General features: G+C 42.5%; 2 protein-coding genes across 2 annotated transcripts; both read right to left on the bottom strand.

The window, feature by feature from the left end:
- Positions 1 to 3,709: 3,709 nt before the first annotated feature.
- SLC35E1 (solute carrier family 35 member E1) lies at positions 3,710 to 11,130 on the bottom strand. Its single transcript, XM_024194266.2, has 6 exons — positions 10,743 to 11,130; positions 9,822 to 9,892; positions 9,291 to 9,428; positions 8,419 to 8,544; positions 7,122 to 7,367; positions 3,710 to 6,226 (listed from the first exon to the last, which is right to left on the bottom strand). The coding sequence occupies exons 1-6, from the start codon at positions 11,128 to 11,130 to the stop codon at positions 5,993 to 5,995; spliced, it is 1,203 nt and encodes a 400-aa protein (XP_024050034.1). The 3' UTR covers positions 3,710 to 5,992.
- Positions 11,131 to 15,803: 4,673 nt separating this feature from the next.
- MED26 (mediator complex subunit 26) lies at positions 15,804 to 21,079 on the bottom strand. Its single transcript, XM_024194262.3, has 2 exons — positions 20,538 to 21,079; positions 15,804 to 19,300 (listed from the first exon to the last, which is right to left on the bottom strand). The coding sequence occupies exons 1-2, from the start codon at positions 20,634 to 20,636 to the stop codon at positions 17,612 to 17,614; spliced, it is 1,788 nt and encodes a 595-aa protein (XP_024050030.1). The 5' UTR covers positions 20,637 to 21,079; the 3' UTR covers positions 15,804 to 17,611.
- Between the last annotated feature and the right edge of the window lie 254 nt (positions 21,080 to 21,333).

Here is a 21,333-nt window from a genome sequence, read left to right on the forward strand (position 1 = left end):
AAAATATAGCTTTTCACCATTTACACTTCACTTTTTGCATTTCAGCTTGTACAATAAAATTATACTGATGTTTCATTTTATGATTCTCATATGTTTACAAAATCTTTTTGTACTTGAGTTTCCAACTCTGCAGGTGAGTATTTCATTCTCTTCCAAAACTGAAGTTTAAAAAATTAAACATTTATATTTGAGTTGGGTTTTGAAAAATCCTTTTAAAAACTATCATCACTGACTTGCCATCTTGCTTCGCACTTCAGTTGAGCAGATTTTCTCCCTGGTCATCAACTCTTATTTCTCTCTCTCTCCACTCCCTCTGCTTCACTAAGTAATTCTCAAAAGCATTTTGGGATATAGTTTATATGAGAACTACAGAACAAGACCATAAAAATCTAAATGTGGGACCTAAATTATTAGGAAAGAAAAACTCAACTTCTAAAACTCTACCTGGTCATTTGTTTTTATAAGAGCTAATGAGGACTTGATCCAAGAGTTTTTTTCCACCTCTTTATCTGGGACATACAGTTGCAGACACCTCCCACAGTTTAATACACATTTAAAAAAAAAAAACAAAAAACCTACATTTCAGCAGTATATTTCCAGTTTCACAAAATACCAGTTCATAGACACACAAAAGAAAAAAGGTGAACTCCCCCAACACAACTATATCACAAGACCAACCCACCTCCACTGAAACTGACTTTACACCAAACAATAGGAAGAGTCTGGTCACCATTTCTCCATCACTCTGCACTCCTGAGTGTTCCACAGAACACTGCAGGATCATATTAAGAATTTTAGTTGTGGCTTCACCTACCAAGAAACTTTTCAATCAAGACTAAGAACACCACACACCTCCACTTGCCACTCTCTACAAGATTCTAGTGTTCCAAGCCCTTACAATCACTGTCCAGTCTACCATATCCCCAGCATGCTGCAACACTATTCAACCTTCTTGGTAACCACAAGGTACCCAGAGGGCTACAACCACCACCACTGGGTATTCAAGAAAGAATCTCCAGGGCAGGCCTCAAAAGTCCATCTAACCTACCCAATTAGATAGCAGATAAATCCCCACAGATTCCCCAACACTCAAAAGCCACCAGTGCAATTTCTCCTTCTCCTTATCAGCCTCTCACCTATGTGGACCACCAATGATGGTATGTGCAATGTGCAGAGTAGCAGAGGGGAATCCTCCGCTAAGGCAGACAAAACAGACATACTAAGTTACATACTGAGTAGTACAGAGTAATGCAGTAGAAATAAGAACCACACACATTTTACAGCAATTCATACTCTTCTCTGTTTTAAGTGCCAGATTCCATACGCATCAAATTTTATCCTGTGATAGGTAAAAAAAAACTAAACACAAAAAATTCATCCAAAAAGTATCAGCATGGGAAAAAACACAGAATGGGGAAGGTTTTTACGTGCTACCCATACAGCTGCTCTTAAATATTTACATATAAATATTTGTATGTAAGTAAGATCACAATCAATCATTTACTTTAAAAACTGCTCTTACCAGCACCAAGTTAACCTCTCAGCTTATAACATGGTTAAGAACTGGAAGCCCTGGAAAATTAACGGCTCTATTTATAAATAAAGGGCAATACAAACAGCTTTATAGCAGAAATTTTTACTGTTACACTGAAGACAGAGAGGTGGGTTAGGACATTACTGAAAGATGGGACCTTTTCTGACCAGCAACTCTCTTAGTAAAAAGAACAGGAGTACTTGTGGCACCTTAGAGACTAACAAATTTATTAGAGCATAAGCTTTCGTGGGCATGCATCCGAAGAAGTGGGCTGTAGCCCACGAAAGCTTATGCTCTAATAAATTTGTTAGTCTCTAAGGTGCCACAAGTACTCCTGTACTTTTTGCGGATACAGACTAACACGGCTGCTACTCTGAAAACTCTTAGTGTTGACCTGAAGTTACTAACGTCATTTTCACAAGAGCCTTGCACTCCTATATATTGAACTGTCTCAGAATTTAATTCATCAATGTTTAGCTATTTCAGATAACTGCATAAGACACCTGAATGTTTCATTGACCGAAATAAGGACACGGCTAGTCATCATTTGGTCCATAAGGGAAAGGTTTTCACAACATCTTCTAGCAGCACCAAGTTATTTGATAGACTCAGTGCAAAAACCCACATGAAGGGGTAGCTGAAAGAAGTGCCTGGGTTCTTTGCGCACACTTATTTTTAGTAATACCCAGTATTTTTGGATAGGATTCCTCAGTTTTGCATCAATATAATGTCTGAGTTCCACAGTCTATCTGTAATATACAATTTAAAAAAGCTGCAGTAGCTAATGTCTGAATCTTAGACACTAATTACAGAGCCCCAGCTTTTTTTTTATTCTATGTAAACATCTGAAACCAACATATTACACACAATAAAACATTGACAAAAATTAATCTGATCCCCCAATTGGCTAATATTTTTACTGATTTATGGCACTCCCTCAAGTTGTACAGCAAGCCAAAAAGGGGGGGGGGGGTAAAAAGTATTTTCTTCCCCTATTTTAATAGCAGGGTCATTAAACATGATTGTCTAGATATGCCCTTTTTATTCCTGTGTTTTCATATTTTCTATAGACTTATGTACAGTTAAATATGCCATTAACTTACAAACCATGTTAAAACTAGACAAATGTTTCACCTCACCAAACAAAATCTCACAATGTCTAGTAAGATTACAATACAAGTTCCAACAATATCAGAAACTTCCTTTACCTGAATGCAGGCAGTAATTGCTTTGGAACTTTGGTTCAGGTATTCAAGGAAATAATTTACTGTAGCATGATTCACCTAAAGATTCTATTGTACAAAATAATCCCCACTGACTATACAGCCTGAACTACCAAAGCATGACCACAGGTCATGTAACCTCTAGGAGAAAAGCCTACAAAGTCATCTTCAGAGCCCTAAGTGGACTATGGCCTAGCTCTCAGAGTGAACCCCCTATTGCATTGCACTGCACCGCATTACAGCAATTGTGTTTATGGGGGACACTGAGGCTGCCAGATCTCAAATTAGAATTTGAGAAACAAGGACAAGGCATTCTCAGCAGGGGACTCTCATTTGTGATTACAATCCTGACAGATGAGATTGAGCCCAAGTCCTGCTAGTTTAGGAGGGTGCAATACAAGCCTTCTAAGGGAGAAGTTGTGAAACAGACCTGGTTGCAATCTCTAGGACAAGGGTTCTCAAACTGGGGGTCAGAACCTCTCAGGGGGTCACAAGGTTATTACATGGGGGGTCGCGAGCTGTCAACCTCCCCCCCAAAGCCTGCTTGCCTCCAGCATTTATAATGGTGTTAAATATATATATATAAAAAAAGTGTGTTAATTTATTGGGGGGGAGGGGGGTGGTCACACTTAGAGGCTTGCTGTGTGAAAGGGGTCACCAGTAAAAAAAAGTTTGAGACCCACTGCTCTAGGAAATAAGCCACCTAAATATGATTAAGCAAACATCTACTTAGGAAAAAAGGAGAAGGGAGCTGTGTTCCTTTTCCTTGAGGGGATGATTCAAATGGTACCATGATATTACGGTGGTAGGCACACTAGAAAAGCACAGATCAGAGGGATTTCAACGCCTTTTTATGGCCTTCATCACTGCAGTAACCCAGAACAGCACCCCTATGAGGTATGGAAGAATTATCTCCATTTTACAGATAGGGAACTGAGGCACCAAGATCAAGGTTGAGATTTTCAGACAGGTTTATGGGAGTTAGGCACTCAGCTCCCATTGAAAGTAATTGAATTGGGCATCTAACTCCCTTAACGTCCTCTGAAAATTTCAGGCTAAGTGATTTGTCCAAGATCACATAGGAAGTCTACGGCAGAACCAGGAACAGAACCGCAGTTCCAGTCCAGAGTATTAAACCACAAATCCTTCCTTCCGCATTTATGCAATGGTACTCAGATATTAAAAAGGGTGCCTTAGAAATACATTACATCAGTCTTTCCACTGGCTGTATTTTTCCCTTTTGCACATTAATATGAAATAACAGTTGTAAAGAAATGAAGCCCAGAGTCTATGAAAGCAGTTCTAGTTTAACAGTTGTGTGGGAAGGGTCTCCAGAATGATTTCTGAACCATGAGTTTTCCAGACTAAACATCCAAGTCCAAATTTCCTACTAGCATGAACACACTCACTTCCACGGACATCAGTGGAGTTCTGCTCATACACCATGACTGAATTTGGCTCAGCCTGCAGAGATTCAGGTGCACCATTATCTCCTTTGACACACATCAACGAAGCTATTACACTGGGAATTTCTACAAGCATCTAACAGACTGGGAATAGATTTAGCTTTGCACTCACAGGAAAAAAAAAAGTGTGTAAATAATTAATCAAGAAGGGAGCCACAAAATGATCTTGCTTCTAAAAGGCAATCATCTTTCATGAAAAGAATACATGGGGAGGGAGTATTTTGTATAATACCCACCACTACTAAAGTCAGTCACTGGTGTTTGTCCAATGATCAATCAGCAAGAATGCGCCAAGCACTTCTCCTGCCAGAATCTCAGCCCACTATATGATGGGCTCCTCCTCCAAGAGACAAGGCCTGAAGATCATCTTCTTTGCCAAAAATAGTTTTCTATACTCCAAAGCTCAGATGACTTCACTTTTATCTCACACACAGTATCTGACATAACTCATTAACAAAACTTCATGTTTTGTTAAAGCACTTTCATTTATGCAAAAAGTGCAAAGCAGAAAATTCAATACACATTCTTCACAATTTTACATATCCACTCTTGACTTAAGAACAATTTCTCATAATAATTCATTATTCAAGCCAGGGGCACTACAGGAAGAAAGAAGGGTATAAGCGTTAACTTCCATAACTCATCTGAACATACAAGTCAGGCAGAACATACTTAGTGCTACTAGAACTATAGTGGAAGAGAAACAAAATAATTGGGGGCCAAGAAATAGATTTCGTAGACAATTAGACGGGATGTGATACATCCAAATCCACATTCATGAAACATATGATGGAGGATAATTCTCCCAATTAAAAAAGTGAGAAAGAAAAAACAATCCTTAAGTGTCTCCCAACTCAGCATGACAACAAGCTAGCTTTACAAAAACAAGTGCAGAGAGGTCACAGGAGAACAGCCTTGTTCCAAATACTAATTTTTATTTGGCAAGGTGTTTTCTATTGTCAGATAAAGAGTAACTACTGATGAAGTTGTGTAACTATTTCAATCAAAGAATGTGAAAACTCTCCATCACAGTTGCTATTGATAACTAATGTCACATTATTTTAAGAGACAAATCAGTTCTCTATGCCTAAACAGTTTTACTTCAAGATTATTGAACGGAACAAGAACTCAATACTAGCTTAGAAACCCTGTTTGATCATCATTGTAAATTGAAGCTAGAGATACACAGGTACTTAATATCAACATGAAGTTTTAAACCTGTGCAACTGAAATTCAAATCTACACATCTGCTTTTAGACACACAAATCAACTCTCCTCCAACTGACAAGCCCTGCTAACACCAATTAGGAGCATACACAGTTTCCAAATGCAATTTATGAAACTTTTGAAGAAAGTGAAAGTAATGAGTCATGTAGCATTAAAATAAAATTAAAACACAAGTTAAAGATCAAGTTGTTAGCATGGAAAGGAAATACTGGCCACATTTTTACTGCCAAAATGGCAGTCAGTTGACAGGTTCTGAAAACAAATATGACAGCAAATATTTACGCTGGAGTTTTACACTTGCATTTCACCAGAATCTCTGTACAAGAATTCTACTGTACACTCCTTTCCAGTGTCTGTCTAATTGCTTCATGTTTAGAGACCTGCTTTGCTGAAGATGAAAGTCTGTACCACTTTTGATACACATGCATCTTCCCCTCTGAAGAACCTATACAATCTACAGCTTTACATTCAAGGGCATGCCAGAAGTTTCTGATAATGCTGGGGAAAACTTTGTGTTACAGTCTATACTGCTGATCAGAATCCTATACATCATATCGATTTAAGTTGTATGTGGTTGGATAGTTTTGCCTGTTATACTGGAAGTGATCTGTTAAGACATTGGCTCGGCCATACTGATAATCTCCATGTTGTGCGAATGCCATGAGTCCATTCTGAGACTTTTCAGGAGTGTTCCGGTGACGTTCCAGATTCACAAGGTCTCCAGTTGTAACTGGAAGTAGCTGCTTCTTTGCTTCCTGATTCGCATCATATTTTGTCTGTGGAACAAAGAATTAATTAACTATTTCTTTCAGACAACAGCAAACAAAGATCAGACACCTATCCCACACGGAAACTAGTCACATTAGACTGCAGTGGTTCTAAACCTGCGGCCCAATCAGCACAGAGCTGCAGCCCATGTGACATCCTCAGCGCCATACAGGTAGTATTGGATGCGGCCCACATAATATATACGGCTCACATATGCGGCCCACAATGGTAAACAGGTTGAGAACCACTGCCTTAGAGGCTATGCTTACTAATGTTTTAAATCCACAATTACTCCTAATGCAAATCTTTCTCCTTCAGCATTCCTAATTAGCAAGAGTCCTGATTTTGCTCAAAAGCCTTGAGCCACTAGTGAAACACAAAGTCAATCTAGGTTAGAACAGTGATCACAAGAAATCTTTTGTTATGTTCACCAGAACTCCCAAACAAACAAGTTAGTGGCACATGTATTTGTGTGCTTGTAGAAGCTGAAAAAGAGCAAGAGCACCACTGTATACATTTGTAAGAATGAATTTAAGTGGTGGTGAAAGATGCTATGTTTACAGCTCTGGAGATAAGTCCACTGATGCCACAACTGTCACGGTAAGGCAGCGGCAAAGCAAGCTTCCCCTTATGCACTGCTCCCTACTTCCAACGTCAATGTGTCTCAATCCCACGTAAGGTTCAGGGGAGCTCATTAACCAAGGCCCATTCATTTCTTGGTCTTCCCAGAGCCTGACAACTTGGGCCATTTGTGATTTTTGTTTGTTTGGGTTTTTTTGATACACAATTACCTGTTTTGGTCTGCTTATGGACAACTCATTTTATAAAGGCTATTTTACAGTCAGTAGATAGTAACAGCTTTCAGCCACTACTGACTGGCATAGGTTCACAATAGAGATTTACCTTGTTATACAAGAATACTCCTAAGATTGCAGTCAGCATCCCAAGAACGTTGGTGCTGGTGACTGGATTTCGAAGCATTATAAGGGAAACTGTAATGACCATGATCCTTTTTGTGGCATTTGCAACAGAGTAACTTAATGGGCTGATTAAGTTAAGGATACTGAAGGCAATGACATTCTGGGCAAAGTTACAAAATCCACTGATTATGAGCAGCATTAAAGTCCAGGACCAGTGAGATACTGTACTCTATGGAAAAAAACAAAGTAAAAAAATGTTAAGCTTCAGTTTCAGAGAAGAAATAGAGAACTTCATAAAGAGAAGAGGATGCAGTTCACAATAGCTTCTCAGGGCAGGTCTACACTTACTTCCTGGTCCGGCCGTAAGCAATCGATCTTCCGGGATCGATTTATTGCGTCTTGTCTAGACGCAATAAATCGATCCCGGAAGTGCTCGCCGTCGACACCGGTACTCCAGCTCGGCGAGAGGAGTACGCGGCATCGACGGGGGAGCCTGCCTGCCGCGTCTGGACCCGCGGTAAGTTCGAACTAAGGTACTTCGAATTCAGCTACGTTATTAACGTAGCTGAATTTGCGTACCTTAGGCCTGGTCCACACTACCCCCCCACTTCGGACTAAGGTACGCAAATTCAGCTACGTTAATAACGTAGCTGAATTCGAAGTACCTTAGTCCGAACTTACCGCGGGTCCAGACGCGGCAGGAAGGCTCCCCCGTCGATGCCGCGTACTCCTCTCGCCGAGCTGGAGTACCGGCGTCGTCGGCGAGCACTTCCGGGATCGATTTATCGCATCTAGACAAGACGCGATAAATCGATCCCAGAACATCGATTGCCTGCCGTCGGACCCAGAGGTAAGTGTAGACGTACCCTTAGTTCGAAGTGGGGGGTTAGTGTGGACCAGGCCTCAAACAAGTCACTTGTTATTGGCATTTTGGTAGGGAGGGCTAAGTAAAAAGGCACACCCCATATTATCTCCCCTCTCAAATTAACTGTTTTGTCCATTTGTACAGACAACCTCACAACTTATGTTTTAGGCTCATCACAATCTGCTCTTCGGGGCTCTTGCCTCAAGGTGCTAGTGCCAAATACCAGACAAGTTACTTGTTTTGCCTAATGACCCTGTAATGAGCCCTTACCATAACCTCAGAGCCTGCTTTTTCTCCACTGTTTAGTGGCACATGGTGGCAGTTACAATACCTCGTCTTAGATATGGGTAAATCTTTAAAAAGCAGGAGAAATGTCCAAGCAAATGCCCTACCTTGAAGTTTGCCAAAAACTTACCAAGTCATTTTCTACTAGAAAGGAAGAAAGATCCACCAAAACCCATGTTGGGATCATGAAGAACACAGCATGACACCCGAGTATGTTTAGCAGCCGAAGATGATGTATTCTGGAATCTCTCAACACCTGATAAAGACATCAGAAATCACCCTTTCTCCAAGTACTGACCACCCTCACTCAAAGGATGGGGAATTGTTTCAGCAAGTACAATTCCAAATATTTGACTTATTGGTGTAGCGTTTGATCAAACAACAACAATACATCACTTTCACAGAACCTACAACTCACTTTATGCCACGTGATTAAAGATAACTTGCAACCTACCTGAAGGCAATGATGTACTGCCTAGTTGACTTGAATGCTGGAAGGGTCAACAGCCAAGTCTTTATTCTATATAATGGCATCAGTCACATACTAAGAAGTGCTAAATATTCTGTTTGGTCTTAAGAAGTCTGACTTTTGTTCTCAAGTTCGATTTACATGTTTTGAATTTAGATTACAGTTCTACTGCAGGACTTGGAGTAATGGCACTTCAGTCTGGAGAGAGGGGCTGACTCTGTGTTAAAGGTGCCATCCTTCAAATATGTTATTAGACATGAGAGCCTCTCAATGATTGCTGATGGAAGCTAAAGATTCCATGGCATGGAACAAAGCCAAGGATAAACTCTGGGTCATGGCCAACTTTCCTTCATTCAACATAACAGCGAACTTCCAAGGCTTTGTGAACTATTGCTGGACATCTAATAGATGCACGAAGCACCATATAAGAATACAAACCCAGTTCTACATTGGGAAATACATTTCTGCCCTCTGAAAGGTGATGCCACATATTTAAGAGTCCCATCTAGCAGAACGAATAACAGAACTATTACCTTTTTAGAAAAGATGTTCTGAAGCGAGAAACAGAGTGTAGCAGCAAGAGCACTGATGAGTCCCCACATATCAAAAGAGAGTTCAGTGACTGTAGCCAGCAGAACACCACTGATTATAGGGATCAGTGATAAATACACCTGGAAAAGGAAGCAGATGACAACAGCATGCATCTTCCAGGAACTTTCAAGTCAACAACGTTCATGCACATTTTTAGAGGGACAACAAGATCTTGGGGTTCAGCTTTCACCTTGTTGCAGCTTGAGAAAACTAAGCCGTGCCAGATACATGGGAGGAGTCTGCCTACAGATAGCCAAGAATCAGCTTGCTCTTCATATTTGGAAGGATTTCTTTACAATCGTAAGGACTAGAAGCTTATATGTGTAAAATGAATGTTTACTCTCTGCAATCTTACAGTACTCAGGAAAGATTTCCACTAGCCTCATGTGAGTGAATTTTTCAATCCCCGTCATTAAATTCAGCATGGATTAGCAATGGAAAGGAAGATGAGGAATCACCAGTAACTTCCTTACCTTTGTAGTCTGTTTTTCTTTCATTATAATTCTTGACAGCAGAACCACCCATATTGGCATTGTTGCCTTTACTGAAAGCAGAAGGGAAGTTTAAATAAGGGTACTAAAATCAAACTAATCCCAACAGAAAAACATGAATGGGGAAAGTGCACAGAAGTCTAGAAAATGACATATCCAAAGCCTAGCACTGAGGAAGAGTTGATCAATGTCACAACAAATTACAAAAATAAAACAAAGATTAAGATCAACTTTTGTCACGTGGAATAAGTGTCACAAAATTGTTAGAAACTCAAAGAGTCCTGTGGCACCTTATAGACTAACAGAAATATCGGAGCATAAGCTTTCGTGGGTGAATACCCACATGTGTCTGACAAAGTGGGTATTCACCCACAAAAGCTTATGCTCCAATACTTCTGTTAGTCTATAAGGTGCCATAGGACTCTGTCACTTTTTACAGATCCAGACCAACACAGCTACCCCTCGGATACTTTTCCTTTAAAACATCATTTATTTAGACTGGTTGAGCCTTACATTGATCATACATTTTGAGGGGTGGAGTCCTTAGCTCAGGCTGACACAAAGAGCCAGATTAAGATTCTATGGAAAATAGCAAACAGAATGGGTAGCTCAAAAAGGGAAGTGGCAGGAATATAATAGGCCACAAGGGGCAAACGTTACTTGTACTTGGGCTGGGAAAGACTCTACAGGAACCAGGGCAGGGGTAACTGTTTCGAGGGAAGGGAAGCACAAGGGGCCGAGCCAGGAACAGGTCAGAGAAATGGCACCCCTCCCGATCAAAGGCGCCACGGCCCGGGTCAGACACGGAATAAGGCAGGGGGCTCCCTGGGGACGGCTGAACTAGGATCTGCGGTGGCTGCAAGGAAGGGCTCAGCTCTCCCCAACTCCGGGCACCTCCCTCACCTGTGTGCGCGTAGGACACCGGCACCCGCCAGAGCGAGACGTGCGCCGACACGGAGGCGAAGTACTTGCCGAAGGCGAGCGGCAGGATGTAGCGGGGGTAGGCGCGGGGCGGTAGCTGCGCGGGCCCGGCCGGAGGGACGCGCCAGGCGCGCAGCAGCGGCGGCAGGAGGCCGCAGAGCCCCAGGATGTGGAAGAGCGAGACGGTGACTGGCCGCGGGAAGCCGCCCAGCAGCAGCTTGTTCACCACGTTCCCGCCCGCGCTCAGCCCGTACCAGGCCAGGCAGAGCGCGGACACCCGGGCGCCCTCCCGCAGCGCCGGTCCGCGAGCCGCGCCCGCCGCCGCGGAGCCGGAGCCGCCGCCGCTCGGAGCCGCCAGTGCGGCCGCCATCGCTACCTACGGGCCCCGGCAGACCGCGGCGCAACGTCAGCGCCGCCAGCGCGTCACTTCCTGGGGTGGCCCCTCCCCGTCGTCCCACAAGGCTCGAGGTGGGGGCCTTGCACATGGCGTCACTTCCGCTCGCCTGGCTCCGCCTCCGTCCCGGCCGTGAGGAGCCGGAACGGGCCCCGTGAGTCCGCGCTTGCGCAAAGCATCGTCTCCTCGCGGGACCGAACCCCGGGGCGGGGGGTCACACGCCTCTACCCCCGCTAGGCGAGGCGGGGTCCGTGCCCGGGGCAGAGCGACCCCTCCTCGCCGGGCCAGTGTTGTGGAGCGACGTGAGGCTTGACGAGGCCGCGCGGTGTCGTTGGCGGGAGGCAGCGCCGCTACCGAGGTAACGGACTCTGTGGCGGGCGCGGGCGAGGTCCCGCTTGAGACGAGGAGGAGGAGGGCGGTGATGTCTTTTATTGGACCCACCTCTGTAAGCGGGACTGCTTCTCCCCCCCCCCCCCCGAAGTGGGTGCAATCAAAGCCATTATCGCCCCCTCCTTGGCTGTCTCATAGCCTAGGACCCGGACTCCGCTTCAGGCACATGGGCAGAGGTGCCGGGCGGGGGCTGCCACACCCCTGCCTTGAAGTGGTTTCCATCATATAGAGGGTTTATCATGTGGTTTAAGGGCTCTCTGCGCACCCACACAAACTGGTGGTTGGTGCTAAGCTGAAGAGAAACCTGGCTTTGATTTCAGCTCCTGAGGTAGTTATCACCTCTCGACCAGCCGCCTCTCACATGTAGCCACACAAGAGCAGCAGAACCATCCAGGCATGCAGCAACTACTACAACAATTCTCTGACCACCCTTTTCTTCTCTAACAATTCAAACATGGCTATTGCAACTTAAAAACTCCGCTGTAGTTCTGAAAGATCCCCTGTTAAATCAGCTGTCAAGTCACCATGAGCACACACCAGCTGTAAAATAATAAAGGGCTAGAGAGGATAGTGATACAATTTCAGAAGAGGGACATGACTTAACTAACAGATTCCAGCTTCTCCATAGTATTAACTTAGGTAGAACTGCCCCATACCTAACTTGCTCATGAATTGTGACAGGAATATTAAACTCAGAAGCAGTCTACATTAGCAAGTGTTGATGGATTGGTTAGTCAGGGTCAGTGCAGTTCTATAGGTGGTCATAGGAGGCAGCTTGCCTCCATTTAATAATAGTGACAGAGCTTTTTTGCATTATTTTTGTGAATGACCTAAAAAACAGATGCTAATAACCATACACTGGAGATGTGCTCTCTACTGTCTAAGGCATATCATTAATAAAGAGCAGGAAGGCTCAGGGTACGTCTACACTTACCGGAGGGTCCGGCAGCAGGCAGTCGATGTTCTGGGATCGATTTATCGCGTCTGGTTTAGACGCGATAAATCGATCCCGGAAGTGCTCGCCATCGACGCCGGTACTCCAGCTCGGCGAGAGGAGTACACGGCATTGACGGGGGAGCCTGCCTGCCGCGTCTGGACCCGCGGTAAGTTCGGAGTAAGGTACTTCGAATTCAGCTACATTATTAACGTAGCTGAATTTGCGTACCTTAGTCCGAAGTGGGGGCTTAGTGGGGACCAGGCCTCGGAAAAGCATTTATCCAAGAGGCAGATCTGACCAAATCCCACTCTACTCTAAACTGCCCTATGTCTGCAACAGAGCATGCCTGTCCTTAGAGCAAGGTACACATGTATATTTTGCCACTTGGCAATGGTCACATTGTGGGAATGTAGCGATTACTGTCTATGATGCAATCTACCAGTGCTATTGTTTCTCTGTACGCCCCTCTGCCTCGAGCCAGATGTTAGGTTCTAAACTCTTTAGAGGGAAGGAGTGTATTTTTGTTGTGTACAGGACCTAGTATATGACTAGAGCTCCTAGATACTAGCAGATAAAACCAATAGTGTGGGGGGGCAGGAAGCATAAAAGGCACCTTTCCCCTTAAGCTAGTATAGTTACAAAGAAAGCACTTCATTTAGGTAAAAGCACAAGAACTTATTTACGTGAAGTAAAAAGGGTACAGAACAATAAAGCTGACTAGTTTTTTTTTTAGTTTTGTAATTTTTTCTCATGGAATAGGTGGACAGGAGTCTTGGGACCTCCTCTGTATCTGAGGTTTAAGCTGTGTGGGACTGAAGGCCTGAGTCCAGCACTCCCAGGGCATCATTTTCTTGGTAACAGAATTTTTCCACTTGCAATCTGTGGTAAACAAATGAGGTATCCCTCTCCTTCAGGCTTCAGCTGTTCACAGAGTGAGGTGAGGGCAGCTCACTGTGTACACCACTGTTTCCTTCCCTGCAAACGGAAAAAAATCAGACCTCATTTCACATCTTGTGATTTCTTGTCAAACTCCTACATTTCCAAACATGTTTTTTAATGTGAGACACACCCACCTCCCTCTTCCCCTCTCACCAATTTTAAAATTCAGGGGAAAATAGCTAACTCTCCATCCATCTACCCAACATTTAAATGAGTGCTGAATTTAGTACTAGTGAAAGACATTACAACCCAGAGTCCTGGGAAATGAACTCCACAAAACAGCATAGGAAGCAGTTTCCTCGCTTACACAATTCATTCATGAACTGGAGGGGTCATCTGTAGGACAATACAGGTAACAGACTATTACTAATTCAGATAATTGGCCTTCCACCTATACTGTCAGTAAAGATCCCAACTGGGACACTTGTTTTAAAAGTGTGCTAGAATAAGACCAACTAATTTTATAGTTAGCATCTCATGGGTGTTCACTCAAAATCCATGCACACCAGATTTGGACCAGGGAGCGAGAACAGCATAAAGATACCGTCAGTCCTCCATGCTAGCCACTCTTGAACATTAATTTTAATAAGTGCTTCAATAGTGCTTAAACTTATAGATAGGGATGGTTATAGATGTAATTGCTTTCATGAAGGGATCCCCTCATAAGTGAAGGGAGAAACAGTTTTGTTTTTTTTTAAAATTAGATTTGCAGTGACAGTGGTAGTCAGTGGCAAGATTAACACCGACTCAGGTGGGATAATGACAATCCTGAAAAGTTTGAGGTAGTAGCATTAGCAAGGGTAATTGTTATGTCTGGCTTTTTCCCTAAGTGCATTGAGCACAAAAGGAAAATACTAATAGCCTGCTGGGAACCTCCTCTCTAACCCTTCACGTAACTGTTACAATGAAGCAGCAGACATCTTGTTAAGGCCACTGTTTCCATACAGTCGTCCTCCTAGAGATGGGAGTTCCTACTCTGTTACCACCAATACCGATAAAACTCCTCTTTGTGCTTGTTAAAAATCTACAACCATTTAAGGGAAATGATTACGTGATGCTGCTCAAACACGCAAAGTGTTTATAGTAAACTAAGGCTAATTAAACATAGAATGTGAGACACACTGAATGGTTCCCGGATAGGTAAATATAAATTGTTTGTACTGCTTATTTCTTCTATGCATCCTTTCAAAAATAAAGGAATTTAAGTAATATCTCAGCCCACCTAATATATAGGCACCCACACAGGAATGGGGCCATATCAGAACCTAGATTCTCATATGGGAGCCTTTCCATGCCACGGTGGAAGGAGATGTCTGTTCTACACTTGTTAGATTGTAAGTGTTAGGACAAGGACAGTGCATTTTGGAAAGCACCTAGAGAACAAGCAACTAGCTAAGAAACAGTCCATGCAAAAATATGAAAATACACAACAGGTAAACATGTACAAGGTAAACTTCATTTGAACTGGTTTACAAAATTGACAAGACCACTTTGTAAACATCTTCAACATTTGCTGGAGCTGATAGAACGTCACTGTTTACACTAATAGAACATGCTGAAATATAAAAGTCTTTGAACTCATTTCTGACCTTGGATTACTTCCAACTTGGTTGACCACCTAGTGTAGAACCGTGAAAACTAGTCACACAAAAGAAATTTAAAAGCACACAGTAATCAGTGGAATGTCTGGTCAGTTTGTACTGCTGTGGGCAAGAGCTGGGTCTGATACCTTAGACTCCTGCCCTACAAAATGGATGAAATTAAGATCATCACAGTGGTTAGTCAGCATCTGGGCACTGTGGCAGGTTGCTTGCAAATGCCAGTGACAGTTTAGAGTATGATATTCCTCTATAGACCCCTGTAGTGCAGCCAGAAGTTCAGAAGAAATAGAGTAAACAGGAAAGAAAATCATGGCCAAAAATTATGAGGTGGATCAGAGCCCAACCATTCCCTCCTGAGAGTAGCCCTAAATTCAGAGGCCCCAGGATGGACAGGTTAATGACCAAGGTCTTCCAGGGAAAGGGGAAAAAGAACAGACTCCCTTAGGTGCAGAAATATTTGTTTGTTTGGGGGGCGGGGGTGTTTTATAGTGTGTAAATTTTCTAAATAAATAAAGGTCAAGCATTTTCCAGGATCATCTTTTCCACCCATCCCACCCTTCCAAGACACAAGGTGATACTACCTTCCCCAGCTCCAAACAGCTTGGGTAGTCTATCACTGCAGAAGGGTAAAAATGGAAGTAAACTGAAAATATACTTGGAAACATTTTTATGGTGGCTGGTTTTTCCAGCTGAGAAGCCTTTCTAATTCTGAAGTCCTAGAGAAAAGGGAACAACTAGGCACTGAGGAAAGATTTTGAAATACCCATATACAGCAGGTTTCAATATGTCACAAGCCAGGCAAATCACAGAAGCATTCAGTCTGAATGGGAAAGGTTAGATTTTAAAAGCTTTTCTCATTGTATTCCATGGAACAAGCCAATGCTCACCTCGTGAGTAACATCCATTATAAAAAGTAGATTTTGTTTGAGAATTAAGAGCCTGATCCTGCTCTCACTAAAATCAGTGGGACTTTTACTAGGGACCTCAGTGGAAGCAGAATCCAGTCCTAATGGTGTATCTAATGTTACTGCAGTGGCAGTAATCCTGATTCTTTTTTTTTAAAGCACCAGCAGGACAGAAGCCCAATACCAGATACTGTAAAAGTAAATTGTTCCAATTGCTAATATATTAACAGGAGCGGCACATGTTTTGCCTAAATTGAATATAAAAACATTACTGAATCAGGCTGTGATCAGAGGTGAAATACAGACATTTTACAATTATTATTACTACATACAAAAGTGGACTGAAGAGAAAGCTGAACAATTAGCTCAACTTGTGAGGTATAGTAACAATAACTTGGAGGACTCTCTCCGAACCAAGCACATTCTCCCTGGATTTAACCATAGTTAAAATTATCCAGTATATATTAGTAAATATTGCCAGCACACTTGGAAGACTAAGAAAAGCTAGACAGTACATCTTGTATGACTAACCACCTTTAACTGGTTTAGAAAGTGAACTAACAGGATGCAGGTTTAATCACACTGCTGGCAATATGTACTTAGCTTCAACTTGGCTTTTCTGAACTGACCAAACTTTGAAAGTAACCAGTTTAATTATAAATAATTCACAAACTTTTTTGTGCAAATTTTTTTATTTCCACATTTATATCACAATGTGTCCACTTAAAGGACCAAATAGCAAAGTTGCTCCCTTCTGCATCCCAAGAACACAGAAGTCTAGTTACTGTACATTCACTAAGGCTCTTTGTTTTTGCAAATTGCGTTTATGATGGATATCCATAAGGCAAACAATATCTAAAGGAATGGTAACAAGTATATTTCCAGCATATAAACAGGCTTCCTTTTTCCCCTCACAGAACAGTTACAAACTTGTAGCACCCTCATTACTTTTGGATTCTAGAAAAGGTGAATTTTTCTAGAAGTATGCAGGAAGGGAAAAGGAGAAAAATGATTTGGCTGGTGGTGGAAGAAAAAATGTTTAAAAAAATCCCTAGTTTTTGCAGCATTTCTCAGAGACTGGATTTTAACTGAAACCAGACTAAAATATGTGGATGCCTATGGAATGTTGAGCTGAAGCCAGATCGCCAACCTGCAGTGCAACACCTGCTGTTTAAAACCCAATCTTTGCACCACATAAACTTGAAAAGAACACAATCATGTTCAGAGATCTGATGCAATCAAAACTAGATTTTTTGCACATTGTCTCGGACATCTCACTGCCAAGTAAACTCAAATTAAATCAAATAAATAGATGCATATTTTGTTAAGGTAATTTCTACAATTTTATCTGTACCTGCCTGTAATAAGATTCCGGCATTCACAAAGTGCTGGAAATCATCTTCACTTCTTGGGGACTAACACTTTTTTATAGCTGGCTTGCTATAGAGTTTTGAACTCAATTTATCAACCTTCGTATGCCTTCCTTTGCAATTTTGTTAGTAAACTGGTAGCAGCATTTCACAAAAGGAGAATTTAAAGGAAAGAGCTGTAAACAACCAGCTCCTTCATACCCTCTGCTCGTTGGCCCTGTTTGTCCAGGCAGGAGGCTCTCTCCATGTTTAAGTGGCACAGTGTCTGCCATTTTTTCTAACTGCCGATGTGAGAGCATTTTAGCAAAACTGTACTCAGTCTAGGCAGACATAAGGCAAGATGTTCAATCTACCATCATCCCCATGTGGATCTAAAGATATGCACTGCGTCCAATTATACCAGTTACCCTGTGTATCATAACAGCCATTCACGCCTGGCCAGTGATGTTCACGTATTCTGTTGAGGTCATCGCTTGTGACCTCTCTTGTGACCCCAGGCAAGTCTGTGGGTTTGCTGTTAGGAGCTAGAACATGAGTCTTTCTAGCTTCTCTTCTAGTGCTTTCCTCCTGCTTTAAATATTCAGACATGAAGTAGTGAGCTCCTGGGGTTTGTACTCCTGATGAAGACAGCAAGCTACTTTGTCGGTTTAAATACGATTGAATTATTTCATTTCTGGATAACTCTTTCCAGTTCGTTTGTTCAAAAGGACTTTGCAGGTTGGGTTTTTGCTCCTGCTTGTCTGTTTCTGTCCTGTGCTGTTCAGCGACTGCAGGGATTTCTGCCTGCAAAGAATCTTTTTGTGTTAAAGGTTTTATCTGTCCTGTCATGGGATCAAACGTGAGCTTTCTTTCTTTTAATCTCACAGGTTTCACACCCCCTTCTACAACCTGCCCATCCAAATTGACTGTATGGTCTCTGGGTCTGTACCTTTTCTTCTTCTTACTATCTGAACCTGAAGCAGCATCATCACTGTCCATTTTTGAAGTGTCTGGTGAAAACCCAACATGTGACGTCAGAGATTCCCCAGGGTGCAAGTTAGTTTTGCAGCTAGGAGATGTGTGCTGAAGTGTCCCTGCTGTGTGCCTGTACTGGCTTTCAGAAGATGCCTGCTCCTGCCAATGTTGAGATACCTCAGTTCCTGATTGCTGAGAAACCTCCAGTCTTTTTGCTGGCATTGGAGGTGTTGATGGTTGCATCAAGGAAGGGGGTGGTGGTGATGGCACCTGTGCAGTATCTAAGAACTGGGACCTTTGAGATGGACTAGGTATCGAACCCTTTGGTGAGTATGTGATATGCTGTCGAGCAAATGTGTCATGCCTAATATTCCCAGGATTAAACGAGGAACAGCGGGGACTCTTAGGTTGGTGCTGGCCTGTGGTTTCTTCCAATTTATCATGCTGCTGAAGCACTGCAGTCTTTAATAATGAGGAAGTGCTTGAAGGTTTTACAAGTCCTGGAGAACTGGTGTGAGGTTTTACAGCATTTACTGGGATCTTAATGTGTTTGTCGTTTTCACTATGTTCTGTCCTGCTGCTTTCAGGCCCTGTTTGCAGGTTTACATCTACAGGACTGGGGAAACTTTCAGGGCTCCCCGCAATCCCGTTAGTTGGTGGAGGAGAAGAGTTTTGTAATACTTCATGACTACCTTTGGAAACTTTAGGAGGGGGGCCCTGATGCCCATCCCTATGTTCGCCTTTTCTTTTCCGATTTCCCAGTTTTTCTGTTTTCGGGGAGTTTAGCTTTTGGATATCATTCCTGCTTTTCAATTCATTGATGGGCTTTGATCCAGTTACTACAGCAGGTGGCACTTCTGGTTTACAGTTGTGTGCACCACCGTTTGCTGATCCAGGTGGATTCGGCAATCCTCTTGGAACGGATTCATTCTGGGTTACAGGTTCTATCAGTTTTTGCCAATTCCGTAGCAATTTCTTGGCACGTTTGGCAAGTTCCTCGTTGGACGTCTTCTTTCTTACATCATTGATGAGTTTCCCTAATCTTGTTTCCTATAAAAAGTGAGAAGAGTTGTTTTACAAAAAATTAATTCTGAAAACATAGAACGTAAGTCAAATCATAAGATGCATTTTCACTTGTCAATGCATACCGTTCTGCCAAATACCACACCAAAAATTCACAAAGAATGTAGGAGCTAAATAATATTAATCCATTAGTCTTTTTGGAAGGGATTGATTCAGCTAACCCCATGCTCCACCATTCAGGGAACCTACTGAAGTTTGATTATTCCTCTCTTCTCTTTCTCCACCGGCTGAAGTGCCATGGGAGCCATCTGGGGAGTGTGGTGGGGAAGGAGTCCCTCACTCAATATGAACCTCTTGCAGGTGACCAAGGAGCATGCTCAAGTTCTGGGGAAAGATGTGCGCAACCCCCAACCAGACAAGGTGTGTGTTCACCACCACAGGCATGTAGAAAGAGGGACAAAAATTCACAGACCCTTAGAGCTGATCATCACTCTTGGCTTATTGTCACATCCTACTCCACCCTCCAGAGTCAGATGGAATTTTCCCCAAGTGCTGGGGGAAGGATTTATGGGGCCAATTTAAATAAAGTTCCCGGGGTGCCTAAACATGGAAGTCGTAATCTGGTTGTTCCCTCAGTAAGCCCTTTCGTATAACCAAATCTCACAGCCTTTGGCATAAGAATGCTTCAGAGTGAAAAGTGAATTGAACAATAAACCCAATGTGTATGAGTCAGTGTTCTCTAGCTATACAGTATTCTCATAGGGGGAACTAACCTCACAGCCAATCAGGGATTGGCATTGAATTGGGCATATTTCAAACTAATGTTATGGCTCTATAAAGTGATGTTATTCATGGTAGGTTATTAAAGAGAATTAGAATTTGAGCAAGAGAATAAGAAAGTGACCAGTCATAAGACACGGAAGTGATGCTGGCTGAATCAGACAAGGAATTAACCAGTGGCAAGTAGGGACTGTTCTGGTCCCTTATGTGAACAGAAATTGGATTGCATCGTACACCAATATAGTTACTCCTCTGCTGGTATATGATTCCAGAAAGACAACTCATTCCATCATGTACTGAGGTGCCAGAGGAAGCAGTGGGGGACCAATTACTATATCTTTGCCTTAAATTTGTAATCTTTGTGGTTTATTTATGTTTTTGTGAAAGAGCTGGAATACATTAAAGGGAATTCAAAAGATATTGTATAGAAGCAATCTGTTTTCATATATAAGCATGTGTGGATTTTACATGTAAGGAGACATACCTCAAGTGCCTCTTTGGTTATGGGGTATTTCTCCAAGCTGGAGATCACTTCCAGCACTGCCACCATGTTATGGATCTGCAACAAGGAAGAGAAAGTCATTTAAATTTTCATATATACATTTTAGTTCTCAAATAATGCCACATTTAAAACATGTTATGTTATATAATTACAAGAAGAACTGAGCCCAAAATTGCCACCACATCTCCTGGCTTTAGGGAGCTGCCTGTCTGCAATAAGAGGGAAAGGGACACTCCTACAGCCTACTTGGAAATTGAAGGAGTTGTTACAATCTTGCTCTTACACAAAGCTAAATTCAACACACACTGTCAGAGCACATTGCCAGCTGCAGTGCTTGATTTTAAGTGAATACCCATGATAGTACATACCTATTTTCATTCATAAAGATGTGAACAGTTTAAGCGCAAGGTACATTCACTATACGTTAAAATAAGGTGAGATTGGCAAGTATAAAGAGAAAACCACCCAGTTTCCACTCCTCCAGGTAAAATCCTGAATGAGCAGACTTGTGCTGTGTCCCAAGTGTCAGACTAATTCTGTCAGATCAACAAGGAAAGCAAATTCCAGAGCACAAGACAGAGAATGCCCATCAGTGCCCAAAGCACATCAGTGCCCAGAGTTCAAATCTAGGGTCTGTTAGCTAGGATGGCCACACTGGTCAACTGTCAGCATAGTACTATGGGAAAGAACCCAGGATCCAAACCACAGACAGCTTATTAGGGTTACATAATATTGTGTATATTCAACAGTGGTGGCATAGATTAAATGTTAAATTAAA

This window comes from Terrapene carolina, unplaced genomic scaffold, assembly GCF_002925995.2.
Source record: "Terrapene carolina triunguis isolate 2854851 unplaced genomic scaffold, T_m_triunguis-2.0 Scaffold194, whole genome shotgun sequence".
Classification (NCBI taxonomy): domain Eukaryota; kingdom Metazoa; phylum Chordata; order Testudines; family Emydidae; genus Terrapene; species Terrapene triunguis.